Genomic DNA, 26,262 nt, shown 5'->3' with positions numbered 1-26,262 from the left:
ACATGCCAGACATAAAGATATCACAATCTGAAATAAAATATCAGACATTGAACAAAAGCTTTACAGGTACTAAGGCCTCATTATTTATAGTAAATCTAACAGACATCAATGTACATGATCATTACATAGCAATACATTGACGTCTTACTTAGCTCCAACAATCGTTTTCTCCAGAGTGACATTCTCAAAACAACGTAATTTTTCAATTTTTATGATCACGAAAATTAATCTACACTTGACGATTCATTAAAATACATTGCGTTTATATTACATGTATTGTCTGTTTACTGTGAAAACTGAAGTGTAAAACCTATTTTGGTTGTCAGATTATTTAATTGTGTAAAAACTTTCAATGAAATCGGTATAATTTTTTATTTTTGTATTTTGTTTATTTTACATCATTCATATAATGTGTAGTTTCTATAGATTTTATCAGTTTTCATAGGAAATCGACTTAAATTTATATGTATTGCAATGTTTCGTTATTCACATCATTAAATGGTCGTACATTTATTTGATTTTACCGCAATTACTGTGATTCATAGTAATACACTCTGTAATGAAGATATGATACATCTGCTATTTTGCAAGAAATCTACAATCTATCTAAATGCATTTTTACTACACTCTAAATCTTTCATGCAGTATATCTATTTTCATCTTGTTCATAATTCACCTCTCATGAATAAGATAAGCTCAATAATTTTCTCTTCAGAATCTCTAAAATATGCAACACTAACTTGCGGGAATAAATCATTATCAGAATATGTTCAAACATATTTTCATTGAAACTGCATTCTTCATATATTAGTATACAATGTGTAATTGCAGTAAAACATAATGTTTTTATTTGTTTCAGAATCGCTCTATTTACAATAACGCACATAATTATTACATTGTTATAATTTTTCCGACTAGGCCTTTCAAATGACCAAAAGAACAATATAAGGAAATACTAGAAAATGCGAACAGTAGGATAGCAACACAATTATTTTCAATGCAATTATAAAGTTGCATCGAGCTAAATATCCTTCCTTTCTATAATACACATTACAATCTTTTTACTTAAAATTCAGTCCCACTTACGAAAAATAAAAAGCTGCAATAAGTTACTGCAATTTAAAGAAACCCCTTTATTCTACTACATTCCAATTATGTACAGTATTTGATGATCAATACTAAATGTACAATCTTCCACATTCAAAGACTGACAATAGTATTGATGATACTACAACATTAAATAATCGTTAAAAAAAATAAATAAAGCACCAGTTTGATTGACTTCGTGCTAAGTTGCATAAAATGTGTTGTAGCAAAACGCATATTTATATTCTCAGCATTCTTTCTTTGTGTATTATTTATATTATATTCACATAATAATAATTATATTCTTCTCAATCATTACTCCGAATTTTAAATACATGATATTCATTTTATTATCTATTCTGCCATTATATAGTTTCTTTAATTTGTAACTCGCGTTATATATCATTAAAAATATATATATTTTCAACCTTCAACTGTATAAATATAAACTGCACATATTAAAAGAATTGTATTTACGGCAAAATTTAGCAAAGTATTTCCAAATATAGTAGATGTTTGATGTATAAAATTTGCGTAAAACTTAGATATTTATTTCGATTATAGATATTAAATATAAAGAAAAAATAAATAAATGCAATAATTAAAGTTATATTAATTATAAGCTGTGGATTTTCCATCATATTGCCGATTTTTATCTTACATATAAATATAATTTTATAATATTATATGTATATATATATAAATATGTAAATGTGTATATATATATATATATATATATATATATATATATTAATTATAAAATATTGTATTATACTTTTTTATATAAAATAATAGTTTTCTAATATAAATAAACATAATCATTACTTTTTGTCACTTTTAAACAAAAAAATAAAATAATAAATACCTATTGAAAAATATTTAAATATTGATACTAATTTTTGTACATAGCATTCTTTTTTTTAAACTGTTTTTTTAAATTTTAATTTTACAAATCTTATACGAATCATTTATACGCGCACAAATTATACACATGTAAATTATACATATAATATACACATTTTAGCTCTTAGTTTGTTGTATTGCTAGAATATAAGGTACATGAAAGCAAAACTAGCAGTCTATAGATACACAGTCCAAGATTTTATAACGCAATCATTGGTTAAAATAATCTTTAGTATCTCCATTTTTGAGCTAACAGTTTGCATTTCCCATTTATTCTTTTTATTTTTTCGATAGATTTCGTTTTCATTCATTTATCACAAATTATCAAAACGTCCAGCTTTCCCTGTATATCTGTGTTTCACTTCTAATTTACAAGATTTTTAATTTACAAACTTAGGACATAATTTCAGATTCCCTACTTAATAAATCCGTTTTTTTATATTTGCATTTTTAATTTATTAATTTTTATAACAAAATTTCAAAAAAGATATGTTTATTATACAAGTAACCTGATTGAATGAAAAATTATTGAAGTTATCGCATTCATCATCATTAACATTCTTTATAATGATGGATTTAAGAAAATTGTGTTATACGAATCAGCAAATAAGTCAAAATGCAGATGATCAACAATACTGACAACAGGCGCATATCACGCATTCAATAAAATGTAATAAAAAAACATACATTTTTTTGCAAATTTTTGTTAAAAATTAATCCGGTATAATTAATCAATTCATTTTTACAGATTCTATAAAATATTCATAGTAAGCCGCCCTTACGACCAAAAAGAAGCGAGCTTATAGCTCCTAATGCCGACTGTTTGGTAGATTCTTTAGTAACGGGCGTTGATACTGGCGGCTTAACTCGTCCCAGATCAGGTCTCGTCGCTTTAGCACCTGATCGTCGATGTCGATCCGGCGATTGACCCGCTGCTCTTGAGTTAAATGCCAAATTGGAACCGGACACGCTAGATTCGAACTCCTTGCTGTTGTCCCGTTTGCCCGGCAATGGCGGTTTGCCCAACGGAGACTCATCACTGGCGGAGGATGTTGAAGATGAGGGAGATATTAGCTTCTCTTGGCTGGTACTGGAGGACATGGAAGTTTTGAGGAAAGTCAATTGTGCCATTGGACTTCCAGTCGAGCGACGTGTATATAAAGCACCTTGTAGAGCTAGCGGCGAGATCGACGAGCTAACTGTGGTAGCCATAATCGTATCAATTCCGATCCTTTCCAATTTCTCGACCAGACGTATTCCCGTGAGAGCCTTCTTATCGGAGCGCGTAATCGTTGACTTTCTTTTCTTAGACTTAGACTGCGCTGCTGGTACCTCGTAACTGAAAGTACGTCTCAATAATTCTGCGCCGCTGCTGAGCAATCCTAATGTCAGAGAACCGCTTTCCGATGATGGCGGCGGCGACGACGATCTCGTAGGTGACAGACTCGCATCCGGGCTATTGCACGGTGTGGCAGTCGGCGAGAAATTTCGCTCGTCAGTAGGTGTAGCTACGCACGAAGGCGTAACGGCTTTGATTCCTCTCTCGTTCAACATTTTGGCTAGTCCAAGGGTGGTAGAGAAGGTTGACGTTGAATTACGGCGACTGTGAGTGCGAGGAGTACTCATTCCGGAATTCATGCCGCTGTTGGGTGCAGTAGCGACACGGCTGCCGACGATGCTCGGTGTCACGCTGCTAGTGGTATGATCGTCCGGATGCATTACAGTGCTGTTAGTAAATGTGTAAACAGAACCGGTATCTTGGAAAGGTTTACCGGGATTTGTGTATTCCTCGTCCTCTTCCAGATCGCTTAAAGTAAATGTAACAAGACCAAGATCCTCGAGAGCGCGACCACCTCTGGTCTTCACACCTGGTCTGTCCTCCAATAATCCACCCAGCGTCGGCGTCGCTAATCGCGACCAATGATGCAATGTTTGAGAACCTTCCATCGGTTTAACTATCTGCAGTTTCTGTGGGATACGCCAAGCGTTACCACTAAAACCGCTTAGATTACCGCTACTGCCGGTCGACATAATACTGTCGGGAGTGCGACAGTCGAATGGCAAGAAGGTTGACGGGGAATGTAACATGCCACCATCATAATCAAAATTGTAACCTGCGCCTGTACTAAGACAAGCACGTCTGGCCAATACCTCAGCCGGCGTCAGACGCCGCAAGGCGGCTTCCAGATCAGCTGCACCAGGAGCACCAGGAACACCCGTTCGTTGTGGTCCCCTGAAACATCGTAGGAGGTTTTATCAAGATTATAAAAAAAAATAAAATCTATTTTTGTAAAGAAATAAAACAAAAAATAAATACATACGGATAATCTTCCGATTCGGCAAGTAAAGAGCCTTCGCTCTCACTGTGACCGGTGGAATCCAAGCTAGGAAATGTAGACGCCTGCGGCCGTATTTGTCCACAACTCATTCGCGGACCGGCAGAGCTACTAGATAACGTCGACGTTGTCATAGAGCCTAACCTAGGGAATTGATTCGGATCCATACCCGCATACGACGCTCGGGATGCAGTACGAACGGTTTCGAATACCTTTTTGTAAGTTGATCTATAGAACAAAAGTAATACGAATTATTTCGTTATTAAATAAATATTGAAATAATTATTTCTGATGATTTCTTGTGATTCGAATATACGAGCATGTATCATTTATATGATTATAATTTTAATTCTAAGGATAATAGAGGATCAAGCAAAACTTTGTATCGTACATCCTGTCGCCCGTACTAATTCCAGAATCAAGACTCAATTCCGAATATAGAGACGATTCCAATTCCGAAGCGATAGAATCCGGTTGAGGTGCTGCGCCCATCGACGGAAACAGCGATCCACCGCGTACAGTCGGCATTCCGCGTTTCCTCTGTTTTCGTAATTGTTCTTGAGTTTCAGCCAGAAGGTTTACAACCTGGTGCACACAAATAATATGAAACGTTTCAGCGTTCTCAGTGGGTTTATACAAGCAAGAAACAATAATTCAGATTATTTTACTTCATTAATTTTAAGTGTACGTATATTATCTTATATTATGATTCATGATTTTTTCACACATGAAACTTTAAAGAATAGTTCATTATACTCATCTTGTTTTATATGTTTAATTTTGGAAAAAAACGTACCTCCGCGTATCGCTCCTTGAATTCGGCTAGTTCATTAGCAAGTGTATTTTGATTATCCCTAGTAATGACTAGAGTCGTTCCCACCTCATCGTGCTCCGCCGTAAGCTGAGCAAGCCTAAGCTCCGTCTCAGCTAATTTTGCAGTGAGACTGACTATTTGCTCGTGCTGCAATCGATTCTCCTCCTTTTGGCGACCAAGTTCCTCCGCTATGCCATCTAACTCCATATTGGCACTTGCTATTATTCAAAAACATATTAAATCATAAAAACATATCATCTCAAAAATATAAATCATAAAATTATTTTCAGTTTTTGAATGTACTCCTCGATATTTATAAAATTTTATATATAATTTTATATTGTCTATTAAAGTTTAATTTTGTGTCAAAAAGATTGATTCACGCTTTATTTAATATCAAACGCAAAAAATTTTCAACAAACAAATAATGGTTTGTATAAAAATAAGGATATATACTTAATTGCGCTGCAATGTCTTCTACAAGGCGTGCCTCCTTTTTCTCGGAATTGTCGGTATCATGCACCAGTTTGGCGAATTCGTTGCGTAACTGCTTATTTTCTTCTTCCAGAGAGCCAACCTTCCTCTGCAGCATCTCCAAATTAATTCCACGGAGACCGGTGGGAGTCCCGGCCTCCGAACTAGATTCATCCACATCATTCGTTAGTATCTGTATCAGCTCGGTCTTCTTCAATACCTCATGATTCAACTGAGTGATTTTCTCGTTAGCTTCTTTGAGTTCAGCTTCTAACGCATTCACTGTACTCTCGAGTTTCTGATTGTGTGCTAGCAATTCCTTGCCGATACGTGCTGTCAGTTCCAAGTCTTTTTCTTTCTGTCAACAAAAAAAAATCTTTCGTCATTATTCTAACTTGAGATTTCTTGTATACAATTATTATTAATTTAGTCGAATTATTACTTAGCTTTTTTCTTCCATAACACAGTGTATTTTTATTATTGTCTTAATAAAAATTTTACTTAAAAAATTTTAATAATTATTTGTAAAATAGCAAGATTTAAAATAGTTTTCTTTTTTTAAATGTAATGTATAAGTATAACAGAATTAAATTTTAAATATAAATTTTAATAGCTTGACACATTCTTTATACTTATCAGCTTGATACATTCTTTATACTTATCGATTTGCTACAGACGTCTCATTAATTTTTTTTTAGATGTGGACATTATAACTCGTAAAACTTTAACGATACGATATTATATACGTCGCGGAGCTTAGTTTCCACTAGTTTAGCTTTTGTATCCCTCGATCAAACTTACCTCCTCTAGAAGCCTTGTAACTGCCTCTATGTCATTATAGGTCTTGGTCATTTGGCTCACCCGGTTGCTGCATAAGACTGTAACAGTCGAATAATATTTTATTATTAAACTTAAATGAGATCTAAAGGATGTCATAGCACTTTAATGAAGAAATATAGCAGAGAGGCTGGATCATTACATTTAATTTCTGTAAAAACAACGTGTAAGCGCAACACTGGATAGACTTCATTTTATACCTGTGTATTTTCTTTTATTTTCGCGAAAAATATCACAGTCTAAAATGTGTTTTATATTTTATTATAAATACACATGTTATTCATCATAAAATTGTATTTTTCTTATATACATTTCTAATATGTCATTTTTATAATATATTTTAAAGGTTTGTTATATAAATATATCGTTTATATTTAATTTTTAATATTAAAATTTCCTATCCCCTCATAATGTCGCCTAAGTAACGTATAAAATAGCATTGTGTGCGATACAATGGTCTTCTACGATTTTTATGGCACGCACATTTGATGAATATGATATCATATTTCTTTCGTTGAATGATTCTTCGTATCTATTTACGTATCGATTATGCGTTATACGATAGTAATCGAAATTTGGATGTAATTTCAACTAGTTAAAATTTCAGGATGGAAAATTTCGACCATCATTCGCGATAAAATGTGCCTATTATGCGATAATATGTAAAAGTTGTTGATTTTTCTTTTTACTTACAGTATCAAGAATTGAACTTAAAATTATATCAATTTGAATTTTGTTTTGCGATATGAAAAAAGATTGTTGTATTAAAAACTGAGATTTTACTCCCGGAAACAAGTCGAGAATTAAAGAGAGAATAACGTTAGATCTTCTTATACCACTACCTTTTGTTGCCGATAATCGATTTTCTGCTATTTATAATTTCATATATTGGTAAGTATCCCGAATCCCGATATCGAAAATGTAGCGATTCTGTTATGAATAACAAAACATTGCTTTGAATAGCAACGCATTGTATTCTTTGAACTCATTTAATTTTTATCAATAAGAATCAGTACAAGCAGATATATTGTCATTCTAGTTTAAGCGAAATACATTTTAATCTTGTTAATGAACCTTATAAAGTAACTTTATTAGTTACTTAACTTAATTAGTAAACTTAACTTTATTAGTCTAAAAATTTTTAATTAAGAACTATTTTTTCGTCAAAAATACGTTTACATGCGCTTAAATCCGTTTTTGCTTATTTCCTCTAAATATTAAGTTATTATTTCGCCAGTTTTAATATTTTTATATTTTAATATTATGTTTTTTAATAACAATTTAATATAATTTTATTATCATTTTATTATCATTTATTATAATTATAAAAATTATAATAAAATTATAATTTATTATAATTATATTAATATAATTTTATAAATCATAATTCTTTTCTTTAAAAAATATATTATTTAGTAAAATGTATTTTATCATTGTACTTCTTGTTTAAAAAAATGTTTGAAATATATAGAGATGTCATAATATTCTTTTATTTATTAAAATATATTAATATTTTTGCGCTTTAATATAACATTTAATAAATTACCTGATAATATTGAATATTTAATAAATTACCTGATATCATCAAGTTAAAGGATTCCGATATATTTCATACACTCGTGATCTCGCAATATGATTGCGCCAAAAGTACGTGGAAACATGATATTTTCAAAATATGGAAATTTTAAGTTTGAAAGATTTCACTAAATTCAATTTTCATGGTAGTTATCTCCTATTCTCATCTTATATAAATAAATGTTTATCTCCTATTCTTATCTTATATATAAATAAATTATCTCCTATTCTTATCTTAAATTCCCGACATAAAAGAATTCGAACTGTAAGATGTAAATGAAATAAACTGATTTTAAGGTACGCGATGTTTTTGCCGTGTTTCGCTAATAATCTTTTTCAAAATCACAACACAAAGATTGTAATATTAACGCTATTCTTCTCAATCTTTCACAAAAAAGCAACAGGCAGCGGATGCTCATCGCGCATTCCCAGCAACTGATCGTTGATTCCGCGCGCGAGATGGACTTTGCGAAGAAAATCGCGAGAAAATAGCAGAAGACGACATCGCGTGTCTTATGTCGCGAGATGCGATATATAATGAAAGCAGCGAGAAAACGCGGCACGCGAACGAAAAGAAGAGGAAAGCGTGGAGGAAATGATGCTCTCATTCTTATAAGATAGTCGAATAGAATCCTTTGTTTCCCTCCTATCGATCGACTTTGCCGGTCGTTTAGAAGCGCAGACGCAATTTTCGTTTCGCTTTCGAAGCTCTCCGTCGTGCAACGAGAATTTTATTTTCAAAAGATCTGAAAAGAATTGACTTTGCAATAAAGTTTTGAAATGTAACCACCAGGTTAAACGTCAAAAGAAATATATTGCAATTATATTTAATCATATGTGTATTCAGTTCTATTATGTATTAATTTCTTAAAGTGATAATTTAGCACTATTATTAGTTTTTAAAATCGATATATCATAAATTATACCAATTAATAATTTGTCATGTAATCAATCATGTAACAAGAAAAGCGGGACGCACCTCGTAAAAAATGTTTATAATATTAATATTTTTATTTTCTAAAATGTTATATAAATTTTTCTCAGTTGTGATAGGTTGTTATAAAATATTAAATGCAATAGTAAGGAAGAGAGAGAGAGGAGAATGACGTAAAAATAAATCTAAGATAGCTGTAATATCTCGACGAGAGGTACAAACTTTACGCCTGCCTTCATTATATAATTGATTTTCATGATTATTTCTTTACTGAAAGGGGTGACTGGAGTTACTGTATAATCAAAGAGGCGAGACTAAACGAAAATAATGGGCCACTTTCAGTTCTAACGAGAGACGCGCGCTTCGATGCCCATCACTGCATTTCGAATGAATTCTTCGTCATCGTCTTCATAACGGAGATGTCTTCACGAACGAATTACGTTAACAGACACCTTCATAGCCAATTGATCGCGATGATTGATGAGTGAGTTTTCAGAAAGTGCCGCAAATTCCTCGACAAGACAATTTCCCTACCGAGCAAAGAATATAGGAATTAAAATATCTCGGGCCGATCTGAGAAACAATAGTCGACTTGCAATTCTATCTTTTCTTCTCGATTTGTTGAATTTTAAAAATTTATAAGGACTTTTAATGTTAGTTTCTAAATCTTGCCTGTGATAAAAAGCTTCATTAAAGAAAAATTTATCAAGAAAAATATTTTCTCAAATAAAATTCTATGCTTTAAATCTGGTTCCACCATCTGTATATAATTTAAAAATGCATTATACTTTCTTTCCTTAAATATTTATGTTTTTCCTTAATTAAATGATTGGATCATGTTCTCTTTGTACATATTTTTTTTGATAAAAAAGCATTTCATTTATTATGAAAAAATGATCGAGAAAACTTATGAAATCAAATATTCTTCTTAACAAAGTGTAGCGTTTGCAACTCAATACATTTTTGATATTTTTAATATTTACTTTACTGCAAATGCGATTAGAAATCATAGACCATGTGGTTAAAATACCGCTAACTCAAAGGCCACGTGATTTTATGCATTCCTGTTATCCTTGATGACGGATACAGTTGAACGCAACTAGTAATTTCACTAAATCTAATACAGAAAATATCTAATCTAATAATAAATATGTTCTCTCTATTTCATTATAATTTTATTACTTTTTTTGGATGCTAATGAGTCTCTTAGAAATTAAACTGATCAACATTTTATTTTTTATAAATTTCTTTTGTAAATTTTTTGCGGTTTGGCTTTTGAGAAACTCATGTTATAGATTAAATTATATTGATCTATAATATCTCTCGAAGAGGTAATTGTTTGTCACTTTTTTTAGATAATTTATTATGTTCCAGTAACAAGATACAGATAGAGAATTAATCAGCTTTTTAATGAAAAGTAATATTACTAAGAATAAGATTTGATTATAAAATTTGTTTTAGTCGTGAGTTTCTCTTTACTCCTCTTACATAACAATAAATATTTTATCGTTACTTAATAAAAATATCGAACATGAGATTATAACATCACATTATATTGATATTGATACTATATGATTATTCTATACAGGACTTTAAAACCAGTCTCAAGTGCTTCTTTTTCATTCACTACGGCAGACTTGTCGATCTAGTACGATCGGAATGCAGATAAACTTTTCTTCCCTCCCTCCCGATGCTGAAGAAACACGAGGATGCTCAAGTAGCGTCCTATATGCGTTAATTCGTTTTCGGATATAAAGACAAAATTCATCATTTCCCGAAGAGTTTATTATTAAACATTTGCAAAATTTCGGGGAAAAACACAATATATTAAGCTAATAGAAAACTATAAATTTTTCTGACTTGACAATATACACGCCAACAGATCTTTTAGAATATATATGTTAGTAAAAATGTCTTCGTAATAATATCCTAATTTTAAAAGTAAATTTTAATATAAGAATAATATTTTAATTTTAAAGTAAATTTTAATATAAGAATAATAATATTCTAATTTTAAAGTAAATTTTTCTACAAAAGCATATTTTCAAGCAAACTTAGTGGTACGTGCACATAGCTAATCATAAAATAACTCCATACGATGTGATAATAAAAAGCAGCTTGCACTTGTAATAAAAACTAACTGCGTTACAATATTCGCAAGAAAGATTGCACGTCTAGATGGATTAAATCTTATCTAATTTTATCGAGACAATTTTATCGTTCCTTTATGATCAATGTCTAATGTACCTTATCTAAGGTATATGCATTGCTCTTTATTTATTGTGTATAATTATATATAATAAATAAAGATACGATTATATTATATTATATATAATTTATAGCCTAGTGTATATAAGCTATATAATTTCGAAATCTCGGTGTCGGATATTTTCAAAAGCGAGTGATCAGGCGAAAATAAAATTCAAAGCAGCACGGAAAACGGTGCGATGAAGTTTAGATTATAAAAATAAGTGGAACGTCGAGAGACAGATGACGACGATGTCACTTAGAAACGTCCACACTGCGTCGGATAAATATTGACTCGCTAAATATTTTGCGAATGTACACACACACACACACACATGTATGTGTATAAAGTAATGTGCATATGTGTGAGAAAATGAAAAAGGAGCAATTATTAAATATTACAAAAAATCTCAAAATATTTGAATTATTACATATTACAAAAATATATCTCATAATTATGAATGTATGTGTGTATAAAAAAAAGAGGGTAGGAAAGAATATAAGATAGGAAAGAAATGGAAGTAGAAAATAAAAGATAGATAAAGGTAATACGAGGAAAGAAATAAACATATAGTAAAAAAGGAAATAATAAGTTATAAATATAAGCGAAATATATATGTAAAAAGAAAATGTAAAAGGTATAAAGCTAGAATATAGAAATGTATAAGAATTAGCGTTTTAGATGTAAAAGGTATGGACGGATGAATGAATAGAAATTTTGTAACCAAGTCCCTTCTTGGCACAAAAGCTGAAAAATAAAGAAACTAACTAACTAATTGAGTGTATATGTGTATGTATGTATGTAGAAATGATATGCAGGTATATGTGTGTAGACATAATATGATGTAGACTGACATGCAAGTGTGTATGAAAAGAGGAGGATTTGGATTATTAAATATTACAAAAGGATATCTCATAATCATCGCGCAACAATCAGAATGATTAGAATACAAAGTATCATCCATTTATAATGTCAAGAGAAAGTAGTTATATAATTTTGCGACGTATGTCCGTCAATAAACATAAAAGATTGATCGAAGAAACATCTGTCAATTTTCAACTCTATAGTATAAGTTTATTAGACTATCGTGTTTTATCTCCATATAAATAATATCTACGTTTATAATCTTTTATAATCTTTTTATATGCGCATCAAGCATTTATAATATTCAAAAACGACGAGAGATGATATTTTATTTTTTAATTAAATGTGTAAAAAATTGTAAAAATTGATAAAAAAAGAATGGATAGAACCACGAACAAATATAAACTAAAAAGTAACTTTATATCAAAGTATATGTTACGTGATTAATTGTCATAATAATTCGAATCTCGGACAGAAAAAAAAATAAATTTCAAATCAATATTTGTATACTTAAATTAACGCATTCATTGTTTCGTATATACGCAACAATCTATAATCTTCTTAGAAGGATTTAATAATTTTAAATTTCAACAATATTATAGTCTTATTTCAATATTGTAATTGTCATCTCAAGAATATATAATTATTTAATTCTACTTTAAAATATTATAATCTTTGATTTAAAAATGTTTTCTGTTTAACATTGTTTCCTTTCCACTCAAGAAAATTAAATCTTAAATCATAAGAATATATTTTTCTTGATTGAACTATATAAAATGGCTTCATTCAAGCAAGCAATTATTTAAATAATTAAATTTTGTTTAAATTAACGCAATAAAATCTTATTTCAAGATTTCCATCTTAAAATTAAATATATTTTCAAAATAAGAATGTTCATTTTTTTCTGTGCGCATTCAAAATGCTACACAGAAAAAAAGGACATTCTTATTTTACATTTAACATGGAAATCTTGAAATGAGATTATATCGCGTTAATTTAAGAAAAATATAATTGCTTGAATAATTGCTTACTTGAATGAAGCCATTTTATATAGTTCAATCGAGAAAAATATACTCTCATGATTTAAGATTTAATCGTCTTGGAAAAGGAGAAGAAACAATGTTGGATAGAAAATAACATTTTTAAATCAAAGATTATAATTTTCTTAAAGTAGAATTAAATAATTATATATTCTTGAGGTGACAATTACAATATTAAAATAAGACGATAAATGCGATCATTGTTGAAATTTAAAATTATTAAATTCTTCTAAGAGAAGATTATAAATTGTTGCGTATATACGAAACAATGAACGCGTTAGTTTAAGTACATAAGTTTTGATTTGACACTTCTTTTTTTTCTGTGCAGTATCGATTTTAAAATCGTGACATAACAAGAGACGATTTAATGATTGAGTCACCGGAAAAATCAATCCTTATTAACGCTACGATCCAGACGCAGTGCGGACGTGAACGACACATCGATTAGAGTAACAAGGCGGATTTACTGACAGGAGGTGCACGTGCGGGACGCCTCCGTCGGCGAGCCGAGGAGGAACAACGGCAAGCCCTCGACGGCGCAACTCTTGCACGTCCAACAGGGTGCACCGACTCGCGTGGTCGGCACCGAGGAAGTCGAGACGAGGTAATTCGCCGCCTCGAACAGAGACAGACGCTCGTCGTCGTCATCGGAATCGACGTCGCGACGCTCGCCGGAGGTCGTTGGCAGCCTGATGTCGTCGTCGTACTCGTACGGATCATCCTCCTGCGGATCGTCGTGCACGCGGCCGGTCTCCCCCGGCTCCACGACGTCCGGCGTCGGCGAGCTCTCTTCACGGGCCGCGGTGTCCTCCTCCAGGGTATACGCGTGGTCCGTGGACCGGTTCCGGGACCAAGAGCTGCCGTAAATAGTCTTTCATGCCGACACGCTCTCGCGATTACGTAGCAATTCGCTCGGGAAATGGGAGAAAACGATCGATTGGCGCGATAACGAAGCGATTGTCGTCTAATGGGCCACGTCTACATCCGTTCGGACGGCGATTTATTACGTATAAATAAATTAGCTTTTTTGCTATGAAGTATTGTATCGTGTATATGTGTAATCTCGAGAAATGGAGACTGTATTAAATTTTAACTTAGGAAAAATGTGTATGATTAAAATAGAAATAATTGAATAATAGAAATAATTAAAAAATAGAAAAGAATGTTTGTTTCGGTTGTGCATTTTCATTAGTAATCAAAGCAATCGAAATCATTTCAAAATCATGACACATTCCGCATGACGGAATTCGAATTAATGTCTCTGTCATCCGTAACTTTTGATCGCTAATTACGGTCGATCGATAAGCGGCTTTTGTTACCATTTCCCATTGTGCTTTCCCTTTCATATCGTTCCTGCGTAAATTATGCAACGTAATGATTTTAATCTCCATTGACTTTCTTTCTCACAATCACTTTGAAATATTTAAATTCATTCACGACACAATGAATAGCATTATGACTACATTTTTGGAGATTTTAAATTTTTGTCATTTAAATTTTTTCATCATTTTCCAATGCTTTATCAATTTAGTACACTATCAAAAATTTGATGTATCACAATTTTAATCCAATAGCTTTACATTTATTGAATATTTTGTTTCTAATCTTGTTTGTAATTGACATTAGAAAGCTTTCGAGAGAAATTATTGTAAATTATTAATTACATATTTCAATTAATATAGAAATGATATTTTAATAGCACATAATGGGTGCTTTCCATTTAATGATACAAATCGACATTGTCATTCTGTCCTTTTTCAACATCAGTGAATGACAAAGATAGAATGTTTGTGTCGATTTGTGTCGCTAAATGGAAAGCACTCAATATAATTATAATATATACATAAATATGAATAATTACGCAATATTAATTTTTATTTCATTCATATCAACTATCCATGAATGAGTTTTAAATGTTTTTTTTTACGTCTAATTTTTCAGAAAACGAATATTAAACAAAAAATAATAAACAGGATATATAATATTCGAGATAATGTGTCAACATTTTGAGCTCATATAAAAAATTAGTTGTGTAACATTGCGCTAGTATAGCAACTTAAGGTAAGGATCAGCAGGTGATTATTGATTTTCTTACCGCGCTTGCATAAGAATCTGCAGATAAGAGAATCTACAAAACCTTGCGGAACTTAAAAAATGCGAACAAGTAGTATTATATAATAGAATCAACAGAAGTAATTTTGTATGAAATATGTTTCTCTTGATACATCATATATCATGTAACATGTTTGATATATATTTTTAAGAATTTATTAATTTTGTCTCATCTTATGTTTTTTAATTTTCAAAAACATTATACATTATAATTTTTATAATATTATTGTAATTTTTCTCGATATATTCTATCGCACGTACGCTTTTAAGATTTAAAAAAAATTAAAGACCCACAATCCTAGAATTCTCGGTGATTATCGTATAATGAGTATCATTTTGAGTTTCCTGCTTGTACGACACGAATGCAAGGTACCTATTGTAAAATAATTGAATTACGAAACCTGCGTTTCTGTTATCAATGCCATTCATTGTGTTTTATGTCCCATTTCTGTGGCTTGCCATGCTCAAGACAGTGATGTGTAATTTTCGTGTGCAACTATTTACCGTATTTGCGCTTGTTTCACAGTAAGACACCGAAACACTTTTTACATGGAAAAAAAATAAAAATAAAAATGTATTTCTATCTTTTGCATAAAAATAATATATTAGTTTATAGGAATTAGCTAAAAAAATATTAAAATTAAAATAGTTGAAACAGCAACACATTAAATATTGCAAGTTGTGTTAAAGAGACTTTTATGTTCTTTTTATTTTTTCACACGGGCAATGGTTTTCATTATTTTATTTTATTTTACTTGGCAAAGCAACTTTGTTTGTAAATGTGCGAATATTATTTTCCAATAAATTCAAACATAAATAAGATCGATAATTAAAATGCTTCATATACCATATGATTGAACTCGATATTATGCTATCAGCGACCTTGAATATCGTGCGCAAAAAGTGAAACAAACGTTTAACACACTCATAAGACGTTAATTTGAATCCGTCTTATCGGAATGTTACGTAAACCCGAGAGTTACATTATTGAAATTTTGGATGTTTTGCATAAACTGTTGGACTACGCGTAAAACTGAGTCATATACATTAATTTACAATTTTCACTCTTTATAATATCGCAAAAATATAAAACAATAAATTTCGAAATAACATTGAATAAAAAAATAAATTAATATGAATAAAACTCATTCACATTTATTTTAATTACTAATATCTATGAATGATTAAAAATACGTGCAAATGTAATGTGAATGAAAATGTGTAATTCATGAGAAAATATGCAGAAGCATATTTTTCGCTAAATTGTTTCTGTCCTCATAAATTTTCGCCAAGAAAAGGTATCGAGCAAAAAGTGTTAAACGACGCAAAATGCATCGTAATAATCACGCGGTCGCGACGCTAACTAAAGACAGAGAAGGAGAGAGAAAGAAACGGAGTGATGTAAGAAAGGGAGAGAGAGAGAAAGAGGCACGATATCAAACGTCTAGTCGGGGTCGCGACGTTATTTCTCGCCCTCGACGCAGCCAATCGTGATCGAGCTGTCGCGGAACGATTAATGGACGTTTGTGCCGGCGATGTAGGTAGTACGTGCAGCCTTGTGTAGTAATATATTTACCATTCAACGCGTTATTCCGCCGGATAGAGGCGAAGCCGGCAGCGGACGAGCGTGACGTCACGTTACGATAGACTTCACCTCAGCATGCGTGACTCGGCGACGTCGGCGAGACGCGAGTGCATCGCGAATCACGGATTTCGTCTTGCGTTCCGCACAGATTCGCGGAGTCCTAGGTGAAGAAAGAGAGCCAATCTGGCCGGGAGCGAGCGAGATTCGCGGCGATTCGCGCCGAGATCGCGGAACGACGAGCGGAAACGTCACGCGACCAGGATCAATGCGCCATGTTAAAGCGTCCGTGCCGCCGCGGACGGAATAGGAGCGGCCGGACGGGTGGAACGGGACGAAAGGTGGAACGAGACGCGGAACGCGGAATGGGAACGACGGGGGACGCGCGCGCGCAACCCCGCCAACTATAGAGAAAAAAAATCCGAACCCTCGAAGGTTTGCACCCCTCGACCTTGGCGCGCGGCGCGCTTCGAGCTTTAATTAATCTAAAGTATGCACGTAGGCCTTTAGGCGCGTGAAAGCGTATGCACGTGCGTGTATACAATTCTTTTTTTAATTTCTTTTAATTATTTAGTATTCTAAAAATATTTTAAGAAAATTCGCGGAATCAGGGCGAGCATTAATTGCTATTTCTTTTTAATTTAATGCAACTATTTTATGGAACGCACGCGTCTGTGATTTTAAAATATATATAATATATAAAAATATATATAATAATATAAATGTGATTAAAAATATATATAATAATATATAAGAAAAGATATAGATATTTTAAGAAAATGTACAATTTGCGGAATCAGTGCGAATATTCATTGCTATTTTCGATTTTTGATTTTATGGAACACACGCGCCTGTGATTTTAAAATATATATTATATATATTTTATTGTATTATATAATTACATAATAAAAATAATATAATGATAATAAAAAAAAAATATATATATATATATAATTAATATATTATGTATATGATATATGTAAGTTATCTGATATAAATATAATTGAGATTAAAACGTGGAAAATGTTTGGCAACTAAGCCTGCATTGGAAATTGAGTGAACATCATATTAATGCGATATTATCATCTCTTTCTGTGGTTTGAGCCCGAATGACGCAACGAAAGGGAAAACGAAGCCATCATGACCGGTGATATTAAAGGGAATCTGCATTTGAAAGCGACATTGATATTTTGACCTTTCCACGAATAAGCGAACAGACTTAACAGACTCACGGTATATTGACGCGAACGATATAATAAAAATCAAGATGGCCATGTAAAAGTAGCCGATAGTCCGAATTCTCTTCGCTAGCTTCTGCAATATTGCATTATATTTTGACAGCCGTTGCGAATATTTCACGGGTGAATATCAAATCGCATCTCGGGAAACGGGATCGTGTTACATGTTAGCGCAACATTATACAACATTATATCTTGTGGCTGTTGGAGATCGATAATGCTGCTATTATGCGCGATATCGTGCGCTATATTTTTGCAAAATTGCATCCTGTTGCGGAGGACGCGGAATAAACGAAACGGGGTGCTGGAAGTAGCGCGAAGAGAAACGCTCCTCCTCCTCTTCGACATCATCTTCCTCGCCCATCAGCGGGATAATACACCATGAAAATCAAATTTTCACAGTCTCGACTCGGTCTTTTCGCCCGCAAGTCGCGCAGATCCGATCGATTTCTCGAGCGTGTCGAATATTTCGTGCGCGACGTTATACTTCATCGCCAGTTTTAAAAAAGGAAAAAAAAAATACGACTGCTGACAATTCGAGGTTAACGCGAGGTCGCACGTTCTGGTTCCGCCGACGAAAAGATGAAAAAAAAAAAAAAAAAACAAGTTCCCGTCTATATCTCAGAGAGATGAGAAATGGCACACGAATATTGTGTTTCTCGGATTTATTAACTTTGTCGTCAAAAATAACTCTTTCAGATTATTTTTATCGAAAAAAAAAAAAAAAAAAAATTCGTTTGCAAACTGCTATTTTTATGTAATCAAAAAGTAGAAAGAAAGAGAGAAAAAGAGAGAGAGTTTGTTCAGTACTATTAAGTTATGATTTTAAGAATCGATACAAATAAATCAATTTAATCTCTATTAAAATTTTATATTGGTGAAAGATGCGATTAATGAAAAAAAATGAGATAAAGTTATTTTAAAGAGATAGATATCCTAGCGGAAAAATAAGATAAATAAATCGATGTAAAATTATCGAGTGTAAAATGATAACATTGTAGTCAAATTCTTTCAGTTTATCGAAAAAAACAAATAAATTTGTTTGCAAACTGCTATTTTTATATAATCAAAAAGTAGAAAAAAAGAAACAGAGGAAGAGAAAGAAAGAAAGAGAGAGAGAGAGTTTGTTCAGTATTATTAAGTTATAATTTAAGGAATCGATAAAATTAAATCAATTTAATCTCTATCATTTATATTGGTGAAAGATGTGATTAATCAAGAAAAATGAGATAAAGTTATTTTAAAGAGATAGGCATCCTAGAGCGGAAAAATAAGATAAATCGATGTAAAATTATCGAGCGTAAAATGATAACATTGTAATCAAGAGCGGCAGGCGTCAAGGAACTCGCGCTATATAATACGCGTGCAAAGTGCCATGTAAAGTAGTAATTGTGGGAAGAGATAAAAAGATAGACGCGCTTAAATATACGAGACGAGTTCACGGATTTCACATGACCCGCGAACCGGAAGGACGATGCATAAGAAGATGTTAATGCTTCGTTAACCGCAAATTATTGTTAATTACATGTCTCTATTAGACGCACGTGATACGAACGGTCGCATTTCATCGCGATTTAACGCACTCGCGAGATGAAAATAACTGTAAAGTGTATATAGCAGGATTCAGATTCTTGCAATTTCGATAAATTCAATCTCCGACAAGTTTGCGAAGCCTTACTTAGCGTTAATTATATTTTTGTTGTCGCGAATAAATATGGAGATTACTTCTCACTTCCTCATGTCTCGAGAAATGAAATTCTATTAAATATCCTCCAACCCATTATTATATTAAAAGTGCAAGACAATCTTATATAAACATGCCAACGTAACTTTATTAGATCAATTTGTCAGTGTGTGAAAATGCATTTTGTAGTAATCTGTCTTATAAATATCCTCTAACCCGTTATTATACTCCAGATACATTAAAAGTGTAAGAGATATATCTTATATAAATATGTCAACGTAACTTTATTAAATCTACTCAACTTGTGAAATGCATCTATCATAATCTGCCTTAAGTAGAGCTACTCTATTACTGTATTAAACTCGATCTATTCCCCATAATTCAGGAAAAATATCTCTATTCCACAAAGAGTAGAGCGTAAAATTGTATCTCGGCGACCGAGATGTTTTCTTTTTAACGAGCGATATCTCACGATCCTTCGGCGGTTTACCATAAGAAGACACCGTTATCCTTAGCAGGCACCTCGATCACCCGCGGTCTCTCGATCACTCGCGCGGTGCGATCGCCGCTCTCGACGATCCCGACGATCCACGCTTGTCTGCGCTCCAGCTTCTCCAGGGCCTTGCAATACGCGGCGGCTTGTTCCCGGGGTAACACGACCAGCAGCCCTCCCGACACCTCGGGCATCTCACCCTGCAGGAGAGGCAACGCGTTCCCGGTCATCTTCGACGTCGCGTTCATCCGCGCGATCACCGGCATGTTGTGGATTATAAAATTGACGTCGCTCGTCTGTCGTCGCGCCAGGAGATTCGCATGACCCAGGATACCGTAGGATCCTACCTCGCAGGCGGCGTGCGCGTTATACTGACATTCAAGGATTGATTAATGAGTTGTACCTGTTGACGTTTGCCTTCAAGCAAAATTATGAATGAAACACTAATCGCGTGACACATGCTCGATAAGATATTAAACTCTGATTAATAGTAAATGGTCAATTTGTAGTTAAATGACACTTCCACGATTTCTCCTAAAATCGAAGAGTCTATCAATCTATTAACGATTAATCTATTACTTCTAAAGAAGAGTTTTGGTATTAATATCCTTTGTCTATTAATTTAACGAGAGTCCTTTAGAATGTATGTCATATATCGCATCAGAGAAGAATATCCGAGTAAATTTTGAAATGGCAAACCTTTCGCATGAGCATAGCGGCGATTTGATTAGTCCTGATCATACAGTCGATGGCTCGGGAGCGAGCTTTCTCGGCGCTCTCTTCGGTGATGGTCAACATTAATCTACCCCTCTTTTCAGGCTGCTTCATCCACTCGGATATGGTAAGTGCCACCGTCGTGCCCAGTGGCTTGGTGAGCACTATGACGTCACCAACGGTTGCGTCCACGGGCTGGACTATCTCGTAAGGGTGGCACACCACCGTGGCGGTTCCTCCGAACAGGCACCACGGGTTGTGGAAGACCTGACAATCCTTGATGTCCATCTTTGCCGCGTCTGCGTAACCGCGTATGGCCATGGACGCCACCGTCTTCCTCTCGTCGTCCTTCATAATGTCGGAAACGCCCAGGATCATCCTACTGCTGGAGCATCTGGCGAGACCCAGCGAGTGAATACCTCCATGGGTGACGGCGTAAGCGATCTTGCCCATCACGTATGGGTCATCGACGACTGCGGGGATAACGTTGAACGTTTCCACCAGCATCATTCCGCCAGCTTCGTTCAACTTTGTCACGCGAGTGTTCTCGTGAATGCACGTCGCAGCGTAAGGATTCGTTTTTTCATCCTGCGCGTACCAAGAAGTTTGTGCAACTTGCATAGAGAATGAAACGGTTTATTCTTTTTTCTATTATTATACTATTTATTCTTTTTTCGAAGTCGTTTCCGCAACGTTTTGTAATTTAAAGTAGTAATTTAAAAAATATAGCAGAGATATAATGCACGTAACTGCAAGAGTAATGGGGAATACTTGGAAATACTCTTTTTAAATAATATTTTTATATCTTTTAAATAATATTTAATTTATAATTTTAAATAATATTATAATATTTTTTAAATAATATTTTTCATAATTATTCTGACGAATAACAAGCTTCTATTAAAGCTACAAAATATTAACTATCAGAATGTATAATTTTTGATACATAAATCTTGTAAATGTAAAAGAGTTTATAATTGACGAAAATGTCTAAATAAAGATTGGCAACAGTTATTTCCATTGCAAAAATCCCTCCCTGCCAATGCTATTCCGCATCGAGAAAATCACCTCTTTTCCGTGAAAAAGGTCGAGTAGCGACTGCCTCTCCTGTCGCTCCAATTGCAAGCTCTTTCTTCGCGGATCGCTGAATTTCGTTAACTGGAAATCCGCGGAGAGTCCATGGCTCTTAGGATCGAAGGGGATCTGCGCATTATTGCCGCAAGGATCGGCAAGGAGTTCCAGACTGATGATACAATCATTATCATCATCGTCCGTTTTCGACACAGTTTGCGTAATTATTTCCGACATACTGGGTGAACTCGAGGATACCGTCACTAATATGCAATCGCGAAATTCCCGAAACTACGCAACGTGTATTGAATCGATGTATAGGAAAACAGCAGACTCACGATTAAGAAATGAAAGGAATAATAAAAGAATGCCGATTTTTCGATGAACATTGCGATATTTCATATACGCGTTATACAAGTATATGTAGAATTTTTTTATCGATTTTTAATAACAGAAAATAGTAATTAATTTTTAATTTTTTTTATATAATAATAATTTAATATCAGAAGCGAGAAAGAAATCATTTTTTTAAACTAAAGATTGTTCATTAAATTTATATTTTTGTTATATTACTTGTATTGTTGGTTATTTAATTTTTTTATGAAAATGTAGTTTGATAATTACATTTCGTTAATTAAGTTTAGCGTTATATTTTTAATTTGAAAATGTCCGCAAAAATAGCGGAATATAAAAAAAATAATATTGTTATCAATCTTTCCTTGAATGCTGTATGCTTAATAAATTGGCTGTAAAATGCTATTATACAAGATAATTACTAAATATTCGTTGTATATAAAAACAGATTCAAATACGCAATAACCCTTTGACAAAAGATGAGCTACGTCGCACATTCAAGAACGCAATTGATAGAGATTCGGCGCAACTTAAATCTGTGTTTACCTCTGTTCAACAGCAAGGTCCGGATAACTCTTATGTAGATCTTGCCGTGTTTAGTCCGCGCGACGTGGAAGAGGAAATCCGAGAGATTGCCATCGCCTTCGTGAATGTCCGTCCTCTCGGCGAGGATCTCCCGGAGCGTCTCGACGCGTTCTTCCGGGGTGCTGTCGTCGGGACGACCCAGCTTCCTGTCGAGATAGTCGACCACTCCAATATCTTCCCAAAATTGCGGCGAATCCGACGCATTCTCTCGCGAGGAATCTTTCAGTCGCGTTCGTTGACTGCCAGAATCAACAAGATCACTTCCGGATACGTCGAGACCAGCGTAGGAAACGTCCAATGCGAGACTATCGAAGGTTGATTCGCCGAGGGTGATGATGGAACCGATACTTCTCCCTCTCGAGGTTGACGGGGTAGCCTCATGCTGATCAAAAGGCGAATGCAGAGGGCTCGGAGATGCGTCGCTGTTTGCACGAAGGGGGGTCGAGCTGTTCATGACCTTCACATGATCCTGTCCATGAACGATCGAGATTTTGGGAGACTAAAAGCTCCTTCGAATAGCAAGTTCAAAGTTTTGTCTTGCGAAAATCGTTTTCTCGCTATCTTGATCTTGTTCTGTTGGTCCAGTATTGTTGTCAGCAAATCAAATGTATCAGTAAATATCCAAAAGAAAACGCGGAGATATCCATTGTTTTAATTTTTTATATGAATCTGGTTTTCTAATTTAAAAAAAGACATATTTCACTTTTGTCCAAAGCTTGATTTTTTTCCATAAGATTATCGAAGTTTATAATTCGATGTCTCTTCTCGTACGATGATACATTCTTTTATCTTACGCTTGTTCGATTATTATCGTATTTTTCTGCAAACATTTCACATGTATACTAGTCTCTTATTGGAAAAAACAAGAAGTCAACATAATTTTGCTATAGCACATATAGATTTATCCAGTCTTTGAAGTCCATACACATATAAACCTGTACATGTACGTCACGTTGCATTTTCCTCATTAAACTAGTCCATGTCGTTGCACTTTTTACACTTTTATCGCTGATGGACGGTAGTTGCTTGACTCGATCGCGAATCAGGAAATGATGCAATGATCTATTATTAGAATGTCAAGCATTTCCGGAGATTAAGAGGAAAGTCAATTCAGGAATTCCAATTTTCATGATAAAAAAAACTAAAAAGAAAAAAAAGAAATATATACATTTTGTCATTTCAGAAGAATTCTCTTTTTAAAAAACGTATAATATTTTTTATAATAAAATATTTTTTCGCAAAATTTTACGTCACATATTTAATGATTAAAATTTCTAGTACGATAAAACTGAGAACGCTTGATTCGAGCCACAAATAATTTTAGCACAGATTAGAAATTCAAGGTCTGATAAGCAATACGAGCAAATCGTCGTTTACAAGCATGAGTCGCTTGGAAATTGGCTGCGAAGGAATGAACCGCTATTTTGATTTACGTGAAAGAGTTAGACGGTTAAATTTTACCCATTCCTGGATTAAAAATTTTTATAAAACAATTATCTAATTGTAATTATATAACAAAATCGAGAATTTCGTATATTAAACATTGTTTATGTCACGCTGTACATTCGAATGTACAGTTTGCGGTGCTATTGAACGATAATCTAAAATAAGCGCATCAAATAACGTAAGTAGGTGAAAAAGAAAGGTTCTCTCGACATGGTGGCAAAGGTAGGAAGAAGCAAAGTTTATCAAAACGGAGCATCGAAATCGATCGTGAGTCACCGATCAGTATTCATTTCACAACGTTTCGAGGTTCAAGACGCCAGAAAACGGATAACAACGCAATAACGCAATGCATGTTCCAAAAAAAAATCTCTTTGACAATCGACTGTCCTAATACATTGTATATTATAAATAAAAATTCTATATACACATATATAAGAACACGCACGCAATTATGTCGTTAAGTAAAATATCTTGGATATTTTCCGTTGGAAAAAAAATCTTTAGAAACTAGAAATCTCATTTTTCGAGATTTAAAAAAAATACTCGATCTATTTATGCAAAAATTGGCACGAATAATTTTAACAATTAGTATCATTTTTTTTTTAAAGAGTCCACAATAATAAAACTCGTAAAACGATTCGCGATGAAAGAGATCTCTCATTAATATTTATTATATTATTATTGTGATATTATTATTATGATATTCGTGAAAATACAAAATGAAATTCCGGACATTAATGATGAGCGGATGTACTCGAAAAGTATAATCCGAAAGAGAAACAAGTGCTACGTGTATATTCAACTGTGTGGATATAGCATAACGGACGGTATCGAGCGATCCCCTTTTGCGATAATTTCAGCCCAAGAGATTGATCGCCCTAAATCGTCTCGACGAAGAGCGCTTTCGCCGCTCGAAGGCGAGCAAGTTTTTTTTTTGCGACGGATTCGTTTTTTGAAACTGCCGAATGCACGTGCGAATTTAAGGATAGCGCGAATCGGAGAAAGTACGAAGACGAAGGGAAAATTCGCTCTCTTCGAGGCAGATGTCTGATCAAAATTACACTCGAGCTTGGAACATACTTGTACATTTTGAATGAAAAGGTAAAAAGTAAAGAGAAAAAATCGTTAGAGATTAAATGTGTCGGATAAGTTTTGCGCGTCCTGTTGCGATCGCAGGTGAACATAGGTGAACGGATCATAAACGATACACGTTATTAACGTTAATCGTCATCGTCACGTCTCATTGCGCAATGATTGCCGGAGAACAATAATTTCGCGCGAAAAAAAACGGTCATTCTGTCATGAACTTGCAAGCGAATATACGTTTTATATTCATATGCACGAAGAAAATTTATTCGCGATGTGCGTAGTAAAGTATAAACGTCGTACAATCCTAAAAATAATTTCAAGGTATTCTTGGAGATAGTGTCAAATAGCTCAGACAAAGTAGTTCAACGAGGAAGAGGGAACTTTACCTTCGCGAAGTAGGCTCCCATTTTTAAAATTTGAAAAAAAAAAAAACAAATTGGAATTCTAATAATAGTCACTAATTGTATTTTTTATAATTGTATTTATCTGCTAATCTACTTTAGAAAGAGTTGTCATTTAAAAAGTAAAGAAAATATTATTTGAAAAATCGGGGGGTCGATTTCACGACCATTATTGGAAAAATAAATTTATTTCGAATACATCTATAATAGATTCTTCTGGAGACAAAAAAAAAACAATTGATGACTATTATCGTATCGCGCATTGCGTAATATATGTTTGTTTATCGTGTATAAAACTCGTGTCAAGATAGAGATCACGGATCATGAACGACGAAATTGCCAGTGATAATGATTTCTATCTTGGAAAATGAATTTAAGAATA

At 33.5% G+C, this 26,262-nt stretch overlaps 2 protein-coding genes across 8 annotated transcripts in view; both read right to left on the bottom strand.

The window, feature by feature from the left end:
* Positions 1-2,476: 2,476 nt before the first annotated feature.
* The window catches only part of LOC105248199 (trafficking kinesin-binding protein milt), a 41,532-nt gene continuing 17,746 nt past the window's right edge, over positions 2,477-26,262 (bottom strand). For 3 of the 7 annotated variants that reach the window (XM_011252843.3, XM_011252844.3, XM_011252845.3), the window contains exons 4-9: positions 6,415-6,491; positions 5,596-5,971; positions 5,122-5,357; positions 4,717-4,910; positions 4,311-4,553; positions 2,478-4,222 (exon numbers count right to left, since the gene is read on the bottom strand). In XM_011252843.3, coding sequence (XP_011251145.1) covers positions 2,752-4,222; positions 4,311-4,553; positions 4,717-4,910; positions 5,122-5,357; positions 5,596-5,971; positions 6,415-6,491 — 2,597 coding nt within the window. In that variant the 3' untranslated portion in view covers positions 2,478-2,751. Of the gene's footprint in view, positions 4,223-4,310; positions 4,554-4,716; positions 4,911-5,121; positions 5,358-5,595; positions 5,972-6,414; positions 6,492-22,905; positions 24,086-26,262 lie in introns of all 7 variants that reach the window. The other 4 variants (XM_011252840.3, XM_011252841.3, XM_011252842.3 and 1 more) reach the window with 3 other exon arrangements.
* Positions 20,203-21,636, bottom strand: LOC105248200 (selenide, water dikinase-like). The gene is made up of 2 exons (XM_011252848.3): positions 20,920-21,636; positions 20,203-20,591 (listed from the first exon to the last, which is right to left on the bottom strand). Exons 1-2 carry the CDS (start codon positions 21,553-21,555, stop codon positions 20,214-20,216), a joined length of 1,014 nt encoding a protein of 337 aa, XP_011251150.1. The 5' UTR covers positions 21,556-21,636; the 3' UTR covers positions 20,203-20,213.

The sequence above is a fragment of the Camponotus floridanus genome, unplaced genomic scaffold (genome assembly GCF_003227725.1).
Source record: "Camponotus floridanus strain SB8 unplaced genomic scaffold, Cflo_v7.5 scaffold19, whole genome shotgun sequence".
In the NCBI taxonomy this organism is placed as follows: Eukaryota; Metazoa; Arthropoda; class Insecta; order Hymenoptera; family Formicidae; genus Camponotus; species Camponotus floridanus.
The sequence above is the reverse complement of the archived record's forward strand: the minus strand, read 5'-3'. Positions and strand labels throughout refer to the sequence as shown.

Coding starts and splice junctions, on each gene's coding strand:
- LOC105248200 (XM_011252848.3), bottom strand. CDS start 21,555: ATGCAAGTTGCACAAACTTCTTGGTACGCGCAGGATGAAAAAACGAAT. Junction 20,592..20,919: donor CCGCTATGCTCATGCGAAAG/GTTTGCCATTTC, acceptor CTTGAATGTCAG/TATAACGCGCACGCCGCCTG.